This window comes from Boleophthalmus pectinirostris, unplaced genomic scaffold (genome assembly GCF_026225935.1).
Source record: "Boleophthalmus pectinirostris isolate CB_2022bp ecotype Guang Dong unplaced genomic scaffold, ASM2622593v1 HiC_scaffold_22, whole genome shotgun sequence".
In the NCBI taxonomy this organism is placed as follows: Eukaryota; Metazoa; Chordata; class Actinopteri; order Gobiiformes; family Gobiidae; genus Boleophthalmus; species Boleophthalmus pectinirostris.
The window spans coordinates 25,002,526-25,024,425 of record NW_026571190.1 but is presented as its reverse complement, the minus strand read 5'-3'; the positions used below and the strand labels follow the sequence as shown (position 1 = coordinate 25,024,425).

The 21,900-nt window shown below is 39.6% G+C and overlaps 1 protein-coding gene and 1 long non-coding RNA gene across 2 annotated transcripts; one reads left to right on the top strand and one right to left on the bottom strand.

Moving 5' to 3' along the window:
• Positions 1-6,680: 6,680 nt before the first annotated feature.
• Positions 6,681-7,580, bottom strand: LOC110166144 (uncharacterized). The gene is made up of 5 exons (XR_002318945.2): positions 7,522-7,580; positions 7,366-7,458; positions 7,218-7,295; positions 7,049-7,152; positions 6,681-6,983 (listed from the first exon to the last, which is right to left on the bottom strand). It is a non-coding gene; the product is annotated as an uncharacterized LOC110166144 (long non-coding RNA).
• Positions 7,581-15,513: 7,933 nt separating this feature from the next.
• On the top strand, positions 15,514-21,892 carry LOC110166207 (CCN family member 1-like). The gene is made up of 6 exons (XM_020931429.2): positions 15,514-15,652; positions 16,560-16,773; positions 18,803-19,050; positions 20,166-20,256; positions 20,343-20,536; positions 21,080-21,892. Exons 1-6 carry the CDS (start codon positions 15,608-15,610, stop codon positions 21,383-21,385), a joined length of 1,098 nt encoding a protein of 365 aa, XP_020787088.2. The 5' UTR covers positions 15,514-15,607; the 3' UTR covers positions 21,386-21,892.
• Positions 21,893-21,900: the final 8 nt, after the last annotated feature.

Genomic DNA, 21,900 nt, shown 5'->3' with positions numbered 1-21,900 from the left:
CTGTCTTCCTCTGAGAGACTTGAGTAGCCAGAGTCAACGTCATCCAAGTCCTCCTCCTCTTCTTCACTCCAGTCCTCTTCCTCTTCACTGTCCTCCTCTTCCTCCTCTTCCTCTTGTCCAAGCACGTCCTCTCGCCGAGGAGGGGAGAAACGAGCAAGAACAAAAGGCATACTTACCTGCACCTCACCTGCGTCGTCCTCGCCTGGCGAGGAGCCGGCAGCAGGAGGGTCCCCCGGAGCGTCCCGCGGATCCAGAGTCACTGCAACATTTTACAACATTAACAAGTTGTTCCATACAAAGGTTTTCCTGATGTTGTGTCGATGGCACAAGGAGCCAGACAAATTTTTACACACAAGTCATTCTACAGAATTGTAAAAACAGGGAAAGACCAGAGCTGCTGGTCAGTGCAATATTTTAGCCTATAACTACTTTTTCCTTGGCTCATGTCCTGAATTACAGACTTACCAGCAAGGTTTTAAGTATAAATACAGGCCTACAGTTTTTGTACAAGACTCTAAACACAGAGGTCTGTCTGGCTTCTCTTGCACAAGTCCACAGTGCATCTGCCAGTGTGCAGTGCACCTCAGTAATCCCATTCATCCCTAAAACTCAAGTAAAACTCAACCAAAACCTCATAACATGATCTCTTTCAATATAAAATGTACATCTCTGTAAATATTCTAGTGTAGAATCTTTGGCTGGGTGCCATCTTTTTTTTTTTTTTCAAAATGATCTAAAACACTGATGAATTTCGACACCTACAAACTAAACTGTCCTGTCAACCTCCAAGCACTGTTACAGTTTAAATGTCCATCGATTTGAGCTACCCGAGGCAGAAGATTTGCAGCAGAATACCTATGTTAGATTATTGAATAGTTTGGATTTAATATTTGATTTTCTGGTCATCATTTTCATTCCATCTATTTTATTTTGCTTCCATGTGTAGAAAACATTGTAAATTTGTTTAGAAAGCTGCTGAATAAATAAAACTCAGTTGCATAGAATTGTCCCAGGATCACAAAGGTCAGTTATGCTATCTCTAGTGGATGCAGTATTTGGGAGAAGATAGTAGGACTGTCCAGATAAGCTACCTCGACCCATATTCATACAAACAAGTAAATAATGGTGATTCTACAGTGGGAGCATTATTCAATGGCTAAATTGGCCTGTCGATATGTGCTACTTTTAGTCGGAGCCCTATTTGATAGCATAATACAACTGTCGAATATTCATACGCATATTCATAAAGATGAGTTGAAATGTACATGACTTAAGTATAAGTGTGATCACCGTGTGCAAACAACGGCGACCCATAACAACGGCGGCCCATAACAACGGCGGCCCATATCAACAGCGGCAGTTTTCCAGAAAATACTAATAACTTTTTACTTTGTACCCATACCAAGAAAAATAGGTCCCTTTTACCAGTTATTATTACAACCACAGTAAGTAATCGTCGATTGAAAGTCATAACCTCTCAAATGAAGCAGTTTCATATTCGACCTATGATACCATTTTACCCTAACCCGAGTAGAAATAGCCATGCGTGGACAAAATGGTTGACAACATGTAGCATTTAGTTCATTTTATCTATATTCACGAATATTTCAGTGATCTGTCTTACCTCCAGGGAAGAGGTCCAGGCGGGCAACAGGGCGAGCCATGGTTGAGTTAAATTGAGTTGCAAACCTTGAAACGAGTTAACAAAGTAGGATTAGAAAGTGTGCTGATGCCCAAAGTGTAGTTTTTTTTTTCAAGAAATATTGGTATTAAGGAATCTCAAAGTATATTTTACCAGCAGCAGCGATATTGCGTGAAATTTCTCACTCGAGTTCAAGTGAAAACAGACCGATTTAAAAGATGCAGCGCTTTATATAGTCCCCGCGCCTGTACGTTGCTATGGCGCCGACGCACGGACGTGTCTCTCACGTTCACCGGGTTTAGGAACAAAAAACTTTAACTTAACCTAAAGTGTAATCTTATCCGCGGTGTCGGCGGCAAGGTGGGGCATTTGAGGGCCGTGCCCCCCTAGCGGCCACTGGTGCCCCACCCCCCAGCACAGGCCGTTATTATTACTATTTTAAAATGATTCTGATTGGCGCATTTCACTTCGGGCTGAGGGCACAAACTTTACGATATCACAGTCTCTGTTTATTTAGTGTAGTGTGATTGGACAACTGTCCTGTCACTCACGTCAACCTGCTGCGTCAACTCGTAGCTGCTTCACAATTAGCGGCAGCTGCTACTTTAGCCTAAAGCTCTACACAGGAAATGGCGAGAACAGAGTCAAAGACACTGACAGACCCGCCGCCGGGACCCCGGACTGTCACTACCGGGACTGGGGCAGTTGCCGCCGGGGCCAGGGCAGTCGCTCGCTGCTCTACCCGCCTTTGCCCGCTCGTTTCTGGGTGTAAAAGTTTGACCTGAGCATAGCGCGCAGAGGCATAATTCTACCTGGTATCCTGGTGCTGATATGGACTGACCGTAACTTTCAGATTTAAGTGGGAAGTGGGATTAAGACAAATTTTACAACCATCTTGTGCACTCGGCTCCCGGACCTCGCGTCACGGACCAGTTTCATCTCTTCATATTGGACAATAGACTTTTGGAGACAGAACCAGTGGGACAGTGGACAGAGGAAACATTCTGCTTCAGTCTCTGGAGAAGGTAAGAGGCTGGTTTTCATTAGTTTGCGGCAAATCTGAACATGAAGCCTCACAGGTAAAGAGTGTTATAGTGTTAATAGTTAAATAGTATTATAGTGTTAAGTGTTAATAGTTAATAGTGCGTAAATGAGCTCGCAGGTGCGATGGAGCTGCTCTGATTGTTCTGCCATGTGCTGTAGGAGCGGCATCTGTGTTCATGTTTTGATCGTAGCGTCTTATTGTAGTTTTGCTGACGTTGTTGGGTCTGGGTGTGAGCAGTGTGTTACGTTGTGTTGTTCATTGTGCTCTGATCGATATTGTTCAGCCAATAGTAACCAAAATGTCTGTTTCTGGTATTTGTTATAATACTATAGACTATATATATAATACATATATTATTCATAATATATATTTATAATTTTGGCCTTGGTGCCCCTCCCAAAAATTATACCACCAGCTGCCACTGGTCCTGTTTTAGTCCTGGTTTAGTCCCGGTCCCTCAAGTCTCAGGTCTCTGGTCTCTATAGGACAGGACTGGACGGTGTGCCCTCACGTACCACGCTCACTACAGCCCTGGTGCTGCCCGATGCGTGGCTGTTTCTTGACCGATTGCTTCTTTCAGTGATGTTGTTCAGAGGTGTTTTTGACGAGAGGCTGTTGTTTAATGTTTACAACCAGTGGCAGGCCTTATTGTATTATTTTTTAATAAACCTCAACCTTTTATTATCGTCTTGTGTGCCTATCGTCTACCATACAGCCTCAACATCTATTGCAGCTAATAATAATAATTTTAATAAAATAATGATAAAAATAACAACAACACATAATTAGCCTAATACTGTTATAGAAAAACGTGTTTGATAGCATTTCTGCTTTGTATGACTCCACCACGTTAAAATATTTCTCAACTGGCAGTGCCCCCCCTGCTGGTGACCCACGCCCCTCCAGTAGATGTGCTCTGACGCCGATTCTGTTTCACACTATGTCGTTCTTGGCATGGTCCTTGCTAGTGAAAGGACCTTTAAGATTTTGAAAATTGTCTTTTCTATGCACTTAAAAAGCTCAGGTTTGCATTTAATGTGAATTTGTTTTTCATGTGAATTTCAGTCTTTGTTTTTAAACAATGAATAGTTCCATTTGCATCAGGAAATTCAGTGCTTTATCCAACCTATATCATTACCTTAAATCTTTGCACAGAACATAAGTCACTCGAGTTACATCAACATAGAGCAATGGAATCACTACTATTTCACTATTTTACTATACTATTTTTTAAGTATTTTTTCCACTTTGATTGGAGTAGTAATTGGAAAATACTTTTATATCCTGCAAAATAAAATCTGGGGTGAAGCTCTGGAGTACTGCAGACACCATCACACTGATCTTGCGCTTATCAACAGTCCCAGTGATCAGGACCAAATTCTGCTGGCTGCAGATTCACACATAAGTGAGGCATGGATAGGTGTGTAGAAGACAGGTTGAAAGAGGTGAAGAGATTGTCTGGTGCAGGGTTGATGACATACACAAACTGGCTTGAAGGACAACCAAATTTTTACTTGGATACTTGGAAGACAAAATTATCTTGGGAAAAAGCCTTGAAATACTGCAAATCCAAGAGTAAAAACCTCACTAGATTAATATGTGACAACAAAACCTTCGCCATGGACCAAATGCAGAGAGAAGGAATCAGCCTGGTGTGGATTGGATTTCGTTTCCTTGGAGACCATTGGCAGTGGATCAATGGAGCTACTCTGGAATCTAACACAACATGAGGTCAGTCAGTGTCCAGTCCAGACCTCTTATAGGGACTGTTGAAGAGCTGGGACTTTGACAAGGAACTCTGCTTCAGCTGTATATGGCATTTTCTGCCTGGGCCACTTGACCAACTCATATTTTTTGTGTGTAAACTTGCAGGACAGTCAAGAACAAGACAGAGAAGAATTTGTCCAAAAAGTGAAATTTTTGAGAAATAAATACAGTACATTCTTAGTGAACAGGAAACAACATAAGGTCATTACTTTAAAATCCAAATGTGTGTGTTTTGTAGAGATAACAACAGTGACTAGCCATTTTGCGCCTTGATTTAAATTTTGTCCTTATGATTAATTTAATTTGTTGAGCAAATTTTGAAATAATACAATTTCACATTAAACCTATGTTTTATTGATGTGTTTGTTTCTGTTTTTCCAAGGCCAAGAGGATACAAGTGGAGAGAGACGTTCTGAAGGCAGTAAATTATTATTCTGTAAAGCACTTTGAATTACTTTGTCTACGAATTGTGCTATACAAATAAACTTGCCTTGCCTAAATGTTGGGGGGTGAAACCACAGTGCCACAGAGCCTTAAAACACTGCACGGGGTGAGGATCTGTTATTTCTTTTGATCTACTTCTGATCTACTTGTTTGGTTGTGTTGAGGGTGGAGCAAGTGTATTTTAAGGAATCTCTGAACACCAAGAGAAAAAAATAATAATTTTCTTTATATTTTTTAATATTTTATTTTTAACAGTTGATAAACGATTTCCAATGGTAATGAGACATCTTAGCACTTAGACACAGTCCTGGCCTGAATCCTGGTCTGAGTCAATTATAGAAAAAATCAGGTTCAACAGTTGCAAATTTATCTTTCAGATATTTCATGGTAAAGTGCAACGTGATCAAATGAGAAATCTGGCTCATCATAATCTAGAATCCAAAAAATCACCAATAATGAGGGGTTATTAATTAGTAATTAATGGAAGTGTGACTTTGAATAAGCTTTGGTTCTATGTTATTTTCATACAACCTAGAAAAATGAACAGCAAGTGTAAAGACGTTACTATACACTGAGTTTTTGAGAGTCTGATCTACTGTATCTAATAAAGTACCCAGTGGTTGTGTGAGCTGTTATCCTTTAGTCAGTGTTTTGTCTAAATCTGCATATTCTCCTTAACCATAAGCTCTTTAGCCTTTGTCTCCTGTGTTCCTTTTCCATTGAACTCCGTTAAGACTTTGCAAATGGTGTGAACACAACTTTGGGTGACCATATTTTCAAAACAAATGAAAAGTAAACAAATGAGGTAAAGATGCACTTTGTGGTCTCTGTAGGGAAATTAGATGTTCTTGGGAAAAACAGGGAATTGAGGTCAGTATTGTCACTGTATAAGGTATATTGGACAATGGGTAGGCATCAGTGTCATCAGAACCAGTAAGGCAAATGAGGAAAGCGTTGGGACACTGAGAGATGATAATTTGTTTTCATGAAACCCACAATCCATCGAAGTATAAGAGCCAGAAGTTATGGAGGAGCATATGTATGGTCCAAAGAACAACAGAGTAGGCAAAGATGTCCTATCACTGCTAAATGAACATGCAAACATACTGGATTCAACAAGAAAATCTGGTTTATATGAGACTGAATGAGATAATGCCTTGCTCTAACCCATAACCTAATCCTAACCTCTAACCCCTAATTCCTAACCCTTAACCCAGAGCCTCTAACCTTTTTCCTCCTATGAGCTACATTTTGTAAAACAAAAATGCCAGAGAGCTACTAATTTTAGCGGTCTCCAGAAATTTTGTAAATATAAGAGCCATGGTAGATGAGGTGAGATGAGGTACAAATAGATGTCTATAAAACATGAACCATTATCCCGTTTTCAGTGCACAAAATTAGGCATCAAAATTATACATTTACAAAGGAAATAGGTATTTATTTTATCAAATTCGAGTTATTCAGCACAGTATGTATAATTCTGAAATCCCTTGTTAAGCTACTTGGAAGGGGGTGGAGAGCTACAGGTTGGAGTTCCTTGCCCTAACCTTTAGCCCCTAACTTTGCAAAAATTGAACCCAGGTGATACAGTATCTGGCTCTCTGTGGTGACAAAAAATATATGTATATTTTGATGCAAGTGTGGCGACCGAGGGGTTAACACTTGGGAATGTTACATTTTGTAATAGATTGTTGCAACAACGCCACCCCAAATCTAGTTTGGGGAAATAGTCTAAATGTAAGGCACACAGGTAAGCATATCAGTGAGGGAGAGAGAGCCAGGTTCCATCATTTACACAATCTTTATTTTCTCCATTTTAAAAGACAGTTTTAGGTTATTTAAAAGTGGCTACATCCATAAAAATAGGGAAACAGTAAAACACTACAGTGGGAGAAACAGGTACACAATATTGAAAATACCAAACGAAACCCCAAAACCAGAAGTAAAACTAAACAAAAATAAAGCAAAGCAAGAGTAAAACAAAACAGTGAAGCTAAACAGAACAAAACAACAAAACAGTAAAGCAAACGTAAAGCAAAACAGCAAAGGTGGTGTGCTCACGCCGCTGCAGGCCCCCGCTGACACCTAGAAAGATAAATTTTGGGATTAAATCTGAGCCTGCAGTACAAGGATTTGGGCTAAACACATACCATGGTTGGAAGTGACAGTGCGCAATCCCCAGGCTGAATCAAAGGTAACTTTACACAGAATTACTGCGTCCATACGTGGTCCAAACAACGTGGACCGGCACACGCTATAAACATACAATTTAGAAAGTTGGTTGGCACAGGTAGCACGTGGTAGTAGGGTTTTGGTTACCTGCCGCCGCGGTTTAAGGGACACGGTGGCGCACAGCCAAGCGCAATGGGGAGGGACTCACTCGGCTCACCCGTGGAGCTAAGGAGAGACACCGGTAAGAGTATTTGGGCGTGGATGAATGAGTGGAGGAGTATCGGGCGTGCATTACCTTGTCGGCAGAGATGAAAGCGCACACTAGGTGCTCCGTGATTCGAAGGAATGAGGGACTGATGCGGTGCAGAGCACCGGCCAAACAGCGGCACTAAAAGGAGACGTGATTGGAAATTTGGATATAATGTGCATAGGAGTTACAAATGGAAGTTACCTGAGCTAGAGGACAGAGCGGCCACAAGGAGAGGCCCGGAAGAGCGTGTGAGCCAAAGGGGGAACGACTGAGAAGGGAGCGCTTAAATAGTCCACCAGCGCAGCGCCAGGTAAGAGCACCCACAACCTAGACCTTCAAAGCCGGTCTTGCCACGTAAGTTTTCATCCATAGATCTCAGACTGTTTAGAAACCAAACTTTGGGAAGCATCTGTGATTTAAAAGCCAACACCCTCTTAAAGTTATGCTTAGTAGTGATAAATTAATTGTAATTTGGTGCAATCTGACTAAATTTTTAAATGCTTGCCGTAAATGTAGCTATTAAGAAACTATTTTGTTTGGGAAATCAGCTGTTTTGCATTTACATTCAAATCCATACCAATATTAGGACTTTCTTTGTGGTGGGTAAACACATGGCAGTTTCACCTTTCCAACATTATGGCACGTGCTATCTTTACACAGATTTTGTGTGCATCTTTTGAAGTAATCCTTGGGAGATACATTTTTTATCTTTCAAAAATAACATGGAATGATGCCCAGACCTTCTGTAGAACCTTTCACACTGACTTGGCTTATGTGCGCAATGCATCAGAGTTTAAACTTTTGCTACAAAACAGCGGATCTTATTCATCAGGATGGATCGGGCTTTACAGAGATCCTTCAAACTCATCGATATGGAGGTGGTCTGGAGAAGGACTGATGACTTACCAAAACTGGGCTTTTGACCAACCAAATAACTATATGGGACAGGAAAACAGAGGACATGTTCTCGATAACAGCTATTGGAGTGATTTGCCAGAAGCTGATTTACGACCTTTTTACTGCATTGAAGTCCCTGTGGTGAAGATAGCGCTGACATGGGAGAAGGCTTTGGAGTATTGCAGACGTTATGGTAAAAATCTTGCCGGTCCAATGAACGATAGGGGACCTGCCTTGTTACATATGCATGAAGAAAGAGTTAGCCTGGTGTGGACTGGACTTCGTTTCCTTGGTGACCAGTGGCAGTGGGTCAGTGGAGCCCCTGTGGAGTCTGCAACACGTCATGAGCTAGATCAGTGTCCAGTCCACAACCGCTGTGGAGCATTAAACTCACAGGGACTGTTGGAGAAAAGAGACTGTAAAGATCAACTTTACTTCATCTGTGAGAGAAGGTTGACTGCTAATTATCAGGGGTAGTTGACTTAAACTTTAACTTTGTTGCTCTTTTGTTTAACTTGTAAATGTAAATTAAATTGTGACAGTTTGTTTTATCATTTTTAATTACATTTAGTTAAACATATCTTTTACATTTCTGTTAATTTAATTATCCAACCTTTTAAAATTACAAACATCATTTCATGTCAGTTTTTGTTACCTCTCTGATCCTAGTTGATCTAGGTCATAAATCAATCAATCAATCAAACTTTACTTATAAAGCTCTTTTCATCCAAAAAAAAATGTAACACAAAGTGCTTTACAGTGATTAAAAACAATCCCACATTTCCTTCCGCCCACCCACCAACCCAACCCCCACACCTGCCTGACCCCACACAACCAAACAGCCAAGACACAAGCACACACATATACTAACATGCTAAAATACATAAAACTACCTATAGTAAAATGTGAGGTTGAATACAGGTGAATCAGTTGAGAAAGCATAAACAGAAGAGCCGTCTACACCAGGAACAGACAGCTGTCCCCCGCCACCAGGAAGGGCCCAGGGGAAAGATGAGGCCCAAGCATCTGAGGCCCAACCACCAACCCCCCACCAGGAGCCCACATGACAGACCCAGCAGCCGTAGCCGACCTCCGCTCCTGATGCAGAGGGCTCCTACAGAGGAAACACTGGAAATCCTAAAAATATGCCTAAAATGAATAAATATAATAAAATGTGTACAATAGGAACAAGTAAAAGTATAAGATTTCAATAAAAAAGCTAGGCTCAAATGGTGGGTCTTGAGCCCGCTCTTAAAAACATGAACCATAGAAGGGGGGCGTAGTACTGGAAAGACCCATCTCCATGAGTGTGTGTCCTGACCTTGAGAATGACCAGGAGCATCCTGCCGGAGGAGCGCAGGGTCCGTGAAGGTTCGTAAGGTAAAAGCAGTTCTGAAAGATAAGAAGTCCCAAAACCATTAAGACATTTAAAAAAACAATAAAAGAACTTTAAAATTGATCCTGAAACTCACAGGGAGCCAATGCAGTGATTTTAAAACTGGTGTAATGTGTGTACTCAAAACCTCGTCCTGGTCTGGGTACTGGTCTGAGTCCTGGTCTGAGTCAATTATAGAAAAAATCAGGTTCAGCATTTATGAATTTACCTTCCAGATATTTCATGGTAAAGTGCAACTTGATCAAATGAGAAATCTGGCTCATCATAATCTAGAATCTGGAAAATCACCAATACTGAGAGGTTATTAATTACAGGTTATTGTTAGTTAGTTTGTAGTTCATTAAAGGAAGTGTGACATTGAATAAGCTTTGGTTCTCCGTGATTTTCATACAGCCTAGAAAAATGAACAGCAAGTGTAAAGATGTTGTTGTTACTATACACTGAGTTTTACACATGCTTATCATTAAATATGATTAACTCTGAGTGTTTTGAGAGTTTGATCTATTGTATCTAATAAAGTACCCAGTGGTTGTTTGAGCTGTTGTCCTTTAGTTTTGTCTAAATCTGCATACTCTCCTTAACCATAACCTCTTTAGCCTTTGTTTCCTGTCCTCCTTTCCCAGTGACCTCCTCTGATAAAACTTTGCAAATGGTCTGAAGACTTTCAGTGACCATATTTTCAAAACAAATGGAAGGTAAACAAACAAGGTTATGGTGTACTTTATTGTCCCCATGTGGAAGTGTGTCCTCTACACTTCACTCATACTTCTTTGCAGCCTGTTTGGAATGGAGCTGTTGGTGCCACAGTGTAGAGCTCAGGGGCCCATCTCCATGATTTTGAGTTAGAACCACTCAGGACCACTTGAATTGCAGGATAAGATCTGAGGAAAAAAAGGGGAATCAAGGCCAGTATTGTCATTGGATTGGAGTCTGTAGTTTCTCGAATACTTCAGAAAAGTACATTTAACAAGTAAACAGAACATGTTTTTTATTGTCTAATTTAAGTGAGAGGAATCAACATTATTTTTTTTTTACCCAAAGTCTGAATAAACTGTATGTGGGTACATAATTTATTACAACCATTTATATATGTGAAGTTTCTTCTAGGTCCATGTTTAGCTGTTTGGATAGATAGTACAGCATCTAGCGAGGCCATTTACAGGTTCATTCGCTCAAAGTATTTCCTCTGGAAGGTCTTCTGCCATTTGCTGCCACATACAGTGTAAAAAGCCTGTGGCATCTCAAATATCCATATTCCCTTATCCTTAAATCCACCATTCCCTTACTTGTGTCCTTTGAAATGCACATGATTTGCAGTGTAGTTGGTTAAAATCCCATAAAATTAAGTTTAAAAACTGAGCACAAAAAAACAGTTTCAAAAACTGCTCTGTGTGTGAGCCAGGTAGTCACAAGAGCAGCCAACCACTCCATTACATCTCTTTTCAATGCACTTATGTTCTTGACTGGACAAAAGGACGGCAAAAACCTTTTAAGCCAACAATGAGCAGGAAATAGTAGTTTCTTTAGGAATTCTGAACTGCAGTAGCAGAGAGGCAGATGAGGAAAATGTTGGGACACTGAGAGATGCTGTTTTCATGAAGCTTACCCTCCATCAAAGTAAAAGAGTCAAAGATACACCAGAGAACAACAGACTAAGATAGTGTCACTGCTGAATGAACATGCACATGTATTGGATTTAACAGGAAAATCTGTTTTATATGAGACAAATGAGACAATAATGATAAATTTATTAACAGAAACGTGTAAAGTATAGTTGCAAGTCACTACACTCCATTCTTCTTTGCAATAGAATAATTGGAAATTCATTTTTGTAAAAAAAATCGCAAAATGTGGATTCTATAACAAGTCATGATGAATGAATGAATATCTTTGGAGACCTCTCTCTACATAAAAATGACAGAGGTATCTCATATAGATACAGATGCTTTCCTTTTGGGAGAGGATGTCTAATCAGGAAGGAAATGTGAGACAACATGGGCTAAGAATAAAACCAGCCTAGTTATCCGCCTGCCACCACTGTGTGTGTTTCTTGATCCATTCTTTCAATACATAGATCTACAAAATGATTTAAATCAGTAACTAATCTAACTTTGTTTTTTGTTTTTTTTTTTGACGCAAATTGAACCTGGATGATACAGTGTCTGGCTCCCTCTGGTGACGAAAAGAGATATGTGCATTTTGGTGTAAGCTTGTATCCGTAGAAGCTCACTGTTAAAAAAACAAACCTTGGGAAGTATCTATGATTCAAAAAGCCAACACCTTCTTACAGTTAAAGAATGTCTAGTTAAAAATGATGCTTAGTTATGATTAATTAATTGTAATTTGAGGCATTTTGAATAAACTTTAAAATGCTTGTCATAAATATAGTTAACATTTGCTTTTCCACCAGAGGGAGACATAACAAATTGCAGAAATTGTCCAGACTGCACTGACACAGGTTTTATGTAGGCCTAGTTAAACTTAGCTCAAAACATTGTCTTTGTAATGCCATGGTCCTTGACACTGTCTTTCATTTCTGTAGCTTCCTCTCTCTCTCAACACAGCTTTTCCACTGAAGAAACCAATTCAATCACCCGAATACATTCAAACAGAACAAGATATTTCACGTTCACGTTTGGATAATTATATTTGCGTAACCCATACTTTTTTACTTGTTTTTGGGGAGGTTTTTGTAATCAAACTATATCATGGGATAATATAATCATGCAGAAAATCATAAAAAATCAAATTAAAACCCATTCAGTGCCATCACATCCCTCCCATCATGTGCTTGGCACACTCTTGCCTGGGCACTCCGGTCTACTCGCTCCAATCGTTCATGCTGTGTAGATCCAGAGCTGTAATTTATAATATTGCTTCACGGTTTCTTTGCAAACGAGCGTGCAAACCTTTACCCACACAGATCCAAAACGAGCCATAGGATTGGGACACGTGTGCGTATTGTTCCTATTACCATGCGCGGTACCGACGCAGATGTACGTGCACAGATCACCCTTTATGATCGGTGCCACCAACCATTGGGTAAGGTACACATCGACAGCCTAGAGCCTGTAAAGGTATACTGTACGTATGTCCATGGTTACGCACAGACGCTCTCTGGATGCGCGCTCTGCATGTGCGCTCTGGTCTCATAGCGCATTGGTACGCCTTAAGGCAGGCCCGGAGCTTATTACAATAGGCTTCAAAGGCGCTCAGGTCCACCTCTGCCAATCTTTAGAGAACTTTCTTGAATGTTTAAGGTCCTCTTTTAGCAGCGCAGCGGTAACAGTGCTACAATAACTTGACTATTCTGCCAGACGTGTCTTGCTATAATCCTATATGGGATTCATAAGCCTGGGTAATGCCTGCCACTCCCAAACCGGATCAATAGAGAGTTGCATCACTAACTGTAAAGTCGCCATACACATTAAATATTGACTAAATATATTAAATGTATGTGTAATCCCTCAGTCGTCCAGGTATGATCCACAGCAAAAGAAAAATTCAATTCTGTCAAATGCACAAAAGTTCTACAGTTAAGAGGTTTCACTAACACTTTAGATTTAAGGCAGTGTCCACCGGCAATCTGACCAGAACTCAAGAAGCCACATGGATGAGCAGTGAAACATCTTCTGTTAGGTGACAGAATTACAATTTTCTTTTGATATAAATGAATAGGACAAAATAAATTGTTCTTCATATAGATGACAAATGCACAGAGGCTGCAATAGCAATGAAAAATGAATAAGCTGCAGGTGTCGGTGTCTTTTTGTGTTTAAACCAGCTGATTTTGGGTTATAACCAAACTCAAATAAGGGACTCCTGTGAGGCTTATTGTGATTTCTGATTGGATAATCATCTTACAACCAAAACACTAAATTATAACATTAGCAACTTGGTCATCATGTCCCATGTTGTCCAGTGTAACTAAGAATAAATCCACGCTCACTCCTTTCTTGAATCTGGGTTCACAGTTTGGTGATTGATTTTTATATGAAAATTTTACATACCCTCCCTTTGAGGTCAACATTTAATTTTTATTCAGAATAAACATGTAAATTGTGTTATTTGTAAATGGGACTAACTTGTGTTTTTGAAGTTTTTATGATGGTTCTGTGCTTGGCTGTTTCGTAGTCGTGGTGAGGGTAAAAACAGCAGCAGTGTTAGGATTGTAAAAGTGTGTGTACTGTTACTCCAGAGGATTAAAATAGATGGGCCATGACTCTGCCCTCTCTCGCACTATTAGAGCTCTGACTGACAGCTTCCTGCACAACTTTTCTATTCAAACTCACTCATGTCTTCAACCAACCAGTTCTTTTATGTTTTTCACTGAAACTCGATCTAGTAGAGTAACGCAGGGACCTAAACCACACCATTTCACTTTTATACATCCCCAGGCACCTGTAAGGTTGAGTTAGAGAGCTATTGTTCCATTGATAGTGACCAGAGTGGAGACAGGTGAATTAAGAAAAAAATATTCTCTGCCATAGTTGTAAAGTGAGACGTTACCAGTTTTTAAACTTCTTCTGTTTGCTCACAGAAAAAATGTTTTTCATCATGTAATGGTTTCATATAAAAATAAGGCATTTTATGTGTAAAAACAGCCATTTTGGACATTCAAAACAGAAACATGGTGAGGATATTGAAATATATAACTATCAGTTGAATGGTCATTTGGATAGGAAAACTGGGTAGGGAAAATCTCAATATATTGCACATAATAGTCACCCATAAGATGTACCTATCTGTTGTGAATTTTCAACAAAAATCAGGAGATGAGCCTTTGTCTCTCCAGATTTCCTCATCAAAGGCTGTTTTGGGTGTTGCTGAAAGTGTGCAGTCGAAACAAAAGACGTCCTGTATGAGCTACTTCTTAAACAATAATAAAGTGATTTCTTTCATATCCTCCCTGTTCCCATGTCAGCACCATGTGGCTAGAAATACCCAGGCCCTGCCAGACCTCCTCATGTCAGACAAAGAACTAAGAAGTAATAACAAACCCACCTTCAAGAAATAAAATATATAAAAATGTCTGTTTAATCTTTTAGTCAAAGTGGAAAATCATCCCCTGAGACTGGTTGTTGGAAATGCTTGAAAATTTCCCAGGTTGTTTTTATGGGTGGGACAGCATAAAGTGTAATTTTACATTAAAGGTGCATTGTGTAACTTTTCTGGTGGAGGTTCTGTCAAATGTTTTTCTCCATGGAGATGTTATTGCTTTGTCTGGAATGTTTCACAGTATGATACTGAACCTTTCTATCTTCATGGAGATCAAACCAGACCAAGTTACAGATCAGATCTGTGGAGAGGCAAACCCACTCAAAGTCAGAATGCAAGTTTTTCTGTATTTTTGAGCAATAAAACCACCTGTAATTTAGTAAATCTAAGGTAGAGCTGTTTAAAGTCATACTGTAGAACATTCCAAGCAGAGAAATTACATCTCCATAGAAACAAGCAGGTGATGGGCCCTTAAACAGATAGTTAGATAGTGCACTGTTAAGAACACATTCTGTCCCTGCACCTATTTTCGTCTGTAAAAAAATCCACTCCCTCTCTCTTGAAGTGTGTCTGTATTAGAATTGCTAAGCTGTGTGCGAGTTGAAGCAGCTGAATATATTTACTTAGTGTTACAAGTGCGGCACCCACAAAGGCAGGAATGAGCCTGTTACATTTAAATGTATAACTCATAAAATAAATACAGAGTAGACCTGCGCATTTTTATGAATGACTGCATTTATCCCAAATGACTCCAACCAATCAGCATTGTATCCTTAATGTTATAGCCCCGCCCACTGAAAATACCTGCATTCTAATTGGTTGGAATGGAAAGGGGAATGGTCTCTGCATGCTCTTCAGGGGTATAAAAATGGACTTGGATGTTTTGCAAGTCACAAGTGAAACAAGGACTCAGAACAAGAGTGCTAAAAACTGAAAGTGCCGAAAGATGCAAAAATAGGCACTACTTACTATTTATTTTCATCAGAAGGTGATAATATGTTTTGGATTTATATGACTATGACAACAGCAGTCATCACCCAGGTAAGACTTATCTTATATTCTTATATCGCTACATTTAAGGTGAGTGTAGTGAGTGAGTGTGTGTGTGTGTACATATATATATATATATATATATATATATATATATATATATATATATATATATATATATATATATATATATATATATATATATATATATATTATATGCACAGGACCCTGTACTTTCTATATTCTGAGTGTCTTTGTACAAAAGCCAATAATTAGAGTTTCCTGGATTGGTTTGTCAATGCTGATAATTAGCATGTCTCTTCATGTCTGTCTTTTGTGACTCTCACAATCCGACTGGGGACGGGGCACGCAATGTTGCCGTCTAGACATTCAAGCCTGTAATTTGAAATTGTGCAACCTTTTTAGACAGAATTTGAGAGTAACTCTACTCTTAGTAATACAGTGGGTATTTAAAAAATAAAAAGATTAGGTAAGGTTAAAGGTACATATACCTATAATATAGGTATATAAAGTAACTTTTTGATGGGTATTTTCCTACTCATCTCCATTGAAATGTCTTTGCTTTGCATAGAATACTTTACAGTATGGCATTAAAATAATTGATTCAATTACCAATGTCACTGTGAGTAGGGTCGCCTCTCCATAGATTTGACTTATAATGAGGTCTAGTGCCAACAGCCTGTCTCCAAGATGAATTTAAAACCATGCCAATGTCATATTCATGGAGACAAGTAAGTGATGGACCCTCCAACAGAAAAGTTACACTGTGCATCTTTAATAAACATGCACAAGATTAGCCTGTACCACAACTTTGATATTGATTTTGGTCCGTTTTTTTCAGTAACATATTTATGTATGAGGCTTTTTCAATACAAGAGTATCTTACTTTATTTTAATGATGATGATGATTTCTGTCTCTTTTCCCTCTACCCTCCAGGTGACTGCGAGCTGCCCAGCCCAATGTCAGTGCCCCGGGGAACCCCTGATGTGCCCGGCAGGTGTGAGCTCTGTGCCTGATGGGTGTGGCTGTTGTAAGGTGTGTGCTGCTCAGCTCAACCAGGACTGTAGCCCACTCAAGCCCTGCGACCACCATAAAGGCCTGGAGTGTAACTATGGCAACGATGTAACCACAGCTGAGGGCATCTGTAGAGGTGAGAAGTTGTAGTAATACTGGTAGTAGCTTATAGTATGTGTAGAAGCAGTAATGATAGTAGTAATAAAACTCTTTGGTAAACTTATTTGTAACTCTTCTTTAAGTCAAGGACACTCTTTCTATTGTTACCTGACCAGCCAGAACCACATGCTTTGACAAAACTTTACAAGTGGATCTGGAGCCGTACTGTATCCCAGATTTCAGAGGGCATTATTGACAGGCCAATTAACTATCAGAGAGAGGCATGCTCCATTCATGTCAAAACCAAACATTTGTACATAAAAAAGGGGAGAAACACAATAAAGGACTGGGAAACAGAATAGATTTCTTACAGAATCAACAATCAAAGCCCCAAACTATTATTTATCTCATGTAAAATGTGCTTTGGAAACTGTCTTGTTTATAAAATGTGATATATAAATAAAGTTGGATTGGAAGTTATGCTTTGTCCCGGATGTTACGAGAATTTGAGAGACAAATTAGCAGCTGTGGTTGGATCTTCTCAAGTTGGGACAGACAATAAGAAAGTGACTGGTCAGGCAATTTCTATGGTAGAAATATACAAACAGGTTTTGGGTTTTTTTTTTCGTTTTGATGCGTCTTGTGGATGTGGGCAGTGTTGAAAAGAGTGAATGTAATGTATGCACAACATTTAAAGCAGACATACTTACTGAAATCAGAGATGGCTTTCCTTTTCACTTGAAGCATGTTGTCTTTCAGAGAGGCCAGAGGTGTGTCATGGGTTGGGTCATGTTTACACTATGGAAGATGTTATCACAAATTTGTCCTTTTGTGTAAAGGATTTGCTTAAGTTATTTTGATTCAGTCATTTAAACCTTTGACTGCCATATTTAGGTCCCAGTTTAGCTCGGGAAACATGACAGACCAAATAGCAGAATTGTGGTATTATTAAACTGTATGAAATGACATAGAGATTAGATTGGACTTTTCTTTGTTTTTGTTCAGTTCTGTTCACTCAGATTTGCAAATATGCCACAGATGTTGGGACTGGCACAAAATATACATGGAAAAGATGTATCATGTGTGTTCAGAACCATGAGAGATTATAACTGATGGGTGTTTCCAGACTGAATATAATCACACATATGACATTACTTAAAGGGCCATATTATGCTATTGTTTTTCTATTTGTTCTATGTTATAATGTTGTCCTCATCAAAAAACATATCTGGAGTTGTGTTTTGTTTTATTCACATACAAACCCTGCATGAGTTCTTTGCTCAAACTGAAAACACTCTGTCCCACCTTCTAAAGTCATGTGGCGATACAAGAAGTGTTCCTCTGTTTTTAAACTACGTACACCTTCACTAAAATTATTTGGAGAATTTTAACCTTGGAATTGCCCGTCTCTACTGAACAAAAGGTTAAAGGTAGCTGTTGTTTGAAAACTACCACCAAAAACTACTAGCCCGATTCATCAGCCGGTTTCACTTCGTAGAAATTGTCTGACCTCGCAGTGTTAGAATTCCAATCGCTGCTATTTGGTTGTGACATATGTAATGCACCACTAACGGGGTTAACTGGTATATTAAGCTTTTCCCAAATCCCATAGGAAGAAGGGCAATAACGTCTTTCCCCTTGATAAAATTCACAGAATATTCTCTTTGTTCCAGCTTTAAATCCTCGATCTTGGGAATCGTTGCCAACACAGAATGTATGGCTCTTTGCTGATTGGCTGGTGCCCGGACTCGCACTTCCAGGATTTTTGCGAACTGTCTAGTCTAGTGTATTCCGATTCTTACCCTAGTCACTGGAGAGAAAAGAAATTGAGCGGAGACACTAGGTGGCGCTAAAAAAAATTACTGCATGAACTGAGCATTCTGAGCTTTGGAGATGTACAGACTAATAATAAAGGAACAACATGTGTGAATGAAACAAAACACAACTCCAGATATGTTTTTTGAGTAGGTAATAGCATTCTAACATGGCTAAAAGCTCATAAGAAGCAATTCTGTGTAATATAATAATAATAATACTATTTTTCATTTGTTTGTTTGTTTGTTTAGCCAAACGTGAGGGGCGCACTTGTGAGTACAACGGCCGGATGTACCAGAATGGGGAGAGTTTTCAAGCTGGTTGTAAACACCAATGCACTTGTATGGATGGGGCTGTGGGCTGTGCTCCTCTGTGTAACAACAAGCTGCCCCTGCCCTCCCCCACCTGCCCCTTCCCCAGACTCATCAAGACCCCCGGGAGGTGCTGCTCCACTGTCACCTGTCACAAAGGAACCTGGCATCTCCCATGGAAAAAGAAGGTTGATAAAGTTCAACATGTCACTGTACCATCAGGTCAAAATAGTCTTGATAAAAATAGTTACATTAAAGATGCATTGTGTAACTTTTAGGGTGAAGGGTTGGCTACTTGCTTGTCTCCATGGAGATGTTATTTCTTCGCATGGAATTTTTCCACAGTATGGGATTAAACTTAGCTGCCTTGCATGTATTCAATTACAGGTGCTAGGTCCATAGATCTGCCCAGTAACTTGTTCTTTGTGATAAGCTAATTTCCATGATGTAGACTGTTTAAGGCAAAGTAATTACATTTCCATAGAGAGAAGAAGGTGGCGGACCCTCCACCAGAAAAGTTACACAGTGCACTTTTAACGTTACTTAATAAATAAATGCTGTATTCATTTCATATAATAGTAGAATGAGGACATAAAAGTTGATTCATGCAAAGGTTGAGGGATGCTGAATACCACTACAGTTTATACCTCCACATTTTCCTACTTAGACTTAGACAAAGTTTATTGATCCACAAGGGAAATTATTTGGAAACAGTAGCTCAAAACATCATACTAAATATAATAACAAAGAGCAAAAATGTAAGTGGTGATAATAAATTCAAAAAAGCAAGAGACTGGTGTCAAATAAGGCATAAATATTGCCTTATTTACTACTACTACTTGGTCATATTTATCATCTAAAATATACTCAAGATAAATTTTGTGTACCGACTCAGGTACCAAAAATACCTGCATACAGGGTCTGGAAACACATTACTGCCATCAGAAGGTTGTGTAATTTATTTCCCAACCAATTTCCTTATCACATTGCCAAACCTTGTCAAAACCTGCTTTCATTAAATCTCAGAAGCTAAGCAGGGCTCGATCTGGTTAGTACTTGGAAGCTGGGAATACCAGGTGCCACAGTGGGGCTCCAGTGGCAAAACTGTTGTGTCCATGGGCAAACCCTACATTGCCTAGTATGAATGTGGTGGCCCAAAATGTGGTATATAAATCTAATGTTTTATTATTATTAAGCAGCACTATACTTAGTTATATAGCATTTATTGTCCTGTTTGTAGAGTTACCTTACAGAAGTATCCCAAACACAGCCTGGTCCTTTGTTTAATCTCATGTTGTGACAGGTGCCTCCTCGGAAAGACCATCTGCCCAGACTGAAGCTGTCCAATGAACTGAAGGACGACTGGGGGAAGTACGGACTTCACTACCTGCCAGGTATGAAATAACCAAACTAGCATATTCAGTGCAATAGTAGATTAGATATAATCTAATTTGAAACCTTGTGTGTTTATTTTATTCAGGGAAAAATGTAATGTCGAAGAGGACCAAGGAGAATAACTGTCCAGTGCAGACCACCAGTTGGTCCCAGTGCTCCCGGAGTTGTGGAATGGGAATTTCATCTCGAATCACTAACAAAAACCCTGAGTGTAAACTACAGAAAGAGACCAGAATCTGCACCATACGACCCTGTCACAGCCTTATTATTCCCACAAAGGTAATGTAGCAGACTCAACAGAGGCACACAGTTGAAATGTCGTAATTAGTGAATACCCATAACTGTTTGATTCTTCTGACATGGTTATTTTGTATACACCACCATAAATCCTCTTGAAAAGCATGGAAACTCAAATGGATTATTATGTCTGGCCCTGTGTAAACACTCCCTCGTCTCTAGGGCTGTCCTAATCCTTGATTTGAGGAATATGATGATCCCCTTAGTGGTTTGGGAAGTGCTTGTCCATAGCACAGCTTTATTCAGATGGTAGTGGTGGCAGCCAGGCGCCTTTTTAAATATAGTTCTGACCCTCTGCATTCCTGCTTAGCAACTGTCCAGAGGACAGAGGACTCCTTTCTATATTTATCCTGCAGACACACCACAGGAGTTTAGATCATTAATGTGAAATCAGTGTAAATGACAATGAAGAAAAGTACTTCAGCCAGGCAGTAGTTGGTAGTTTTCAGTTTCAGTATAATATTTGTGACTAAATTCCAAATTCCTCAATACAGTGTTGAACTCACCAGAATTATTTCTTCACAGAAAGTTCAGAAGTGTTCACCAACCCAAAAGGCCCCAGGACCACTACGCCTGTCCTATGGAGAGTGTGTGAGTGTCAGGCTCTACCGGCCCAACTACTGCAGTGTGTGTGCAGATGGACGCTGCTGCTCACCTCGAAAAACACGCACTGTTCCAGTGATGTTTGTCTGTCCCAACGGAGAGCGCTTTCAGAAGTCAGCCATGTTTGTACAGTCCTGTAAATGCAGCACTGACTGTGGCCATCTCAATGAAGTAGCTTTGCCCCCACAACACTGGATGTACGGAGACACACACAAGTTCATTGACTAGATTTGGTGTTTCCTGGGGGGGATGAAGACAATTTAATGTATATGGCTCCAGATGTCCCTGGTATAATTAAATTCCACTGGCCTTGTGGGAAAGTGAGTAAAAAGACAAAGGGACATATCTGAATCCCTCAACACTTTGCTCAAGTTGTGAGGTCATCTCCCCAGGAAGAATCAAGAGCAACAAAGCACTTTGCACAGTGATCTTATAGATCACCTCATTATTTACTGGCATGTACAGAAATACAACATAGTATATGACAAGGCAGCTCTTCTTGGCTGCTGTACAGAGCAAGAAAGGTTAATTTGTGTTGTGGATAAATGAATGTATATCTCTGCAATAATTTATCAAAGCATTGTGAATCCTGAATGTTTTAGTTGGAGGTATGATTATTAATAGAAATGAAGAGTAGGAAATTGGACCAATATCAAATGTTTCTTGTGCCTTATTAGGATAAAACTTGTATTTTTGTCTGCCTTTGATTAAATAAATATTGATGGCCAGTGGCCACTAAACTC

Bases quoted from the DNA above. Each gene is read 5' to 3' on its own strand.
- LOC110166207 (XM_020931429.2), top strand. From the start codon at position 15,608: ATGTTTTGGATTTATATGACTATGACAACAGCAGTCATCACCCAG. The intron at 15,653-16,559 runs GTAAGACTTATC...TCTACCCTCCAG, and splicing joins CAACAGCAGTCATCACCCAG to GTGACTGCGAGCTGCCCAGC. The intron at 16,774-18,802 runs GTGAGAAGTTGT...TTGTTTGTTTAG, and splicing joins AGCTGAGGGCATCTGTAGAG to CCAAACGTGAGGGGCGCACT.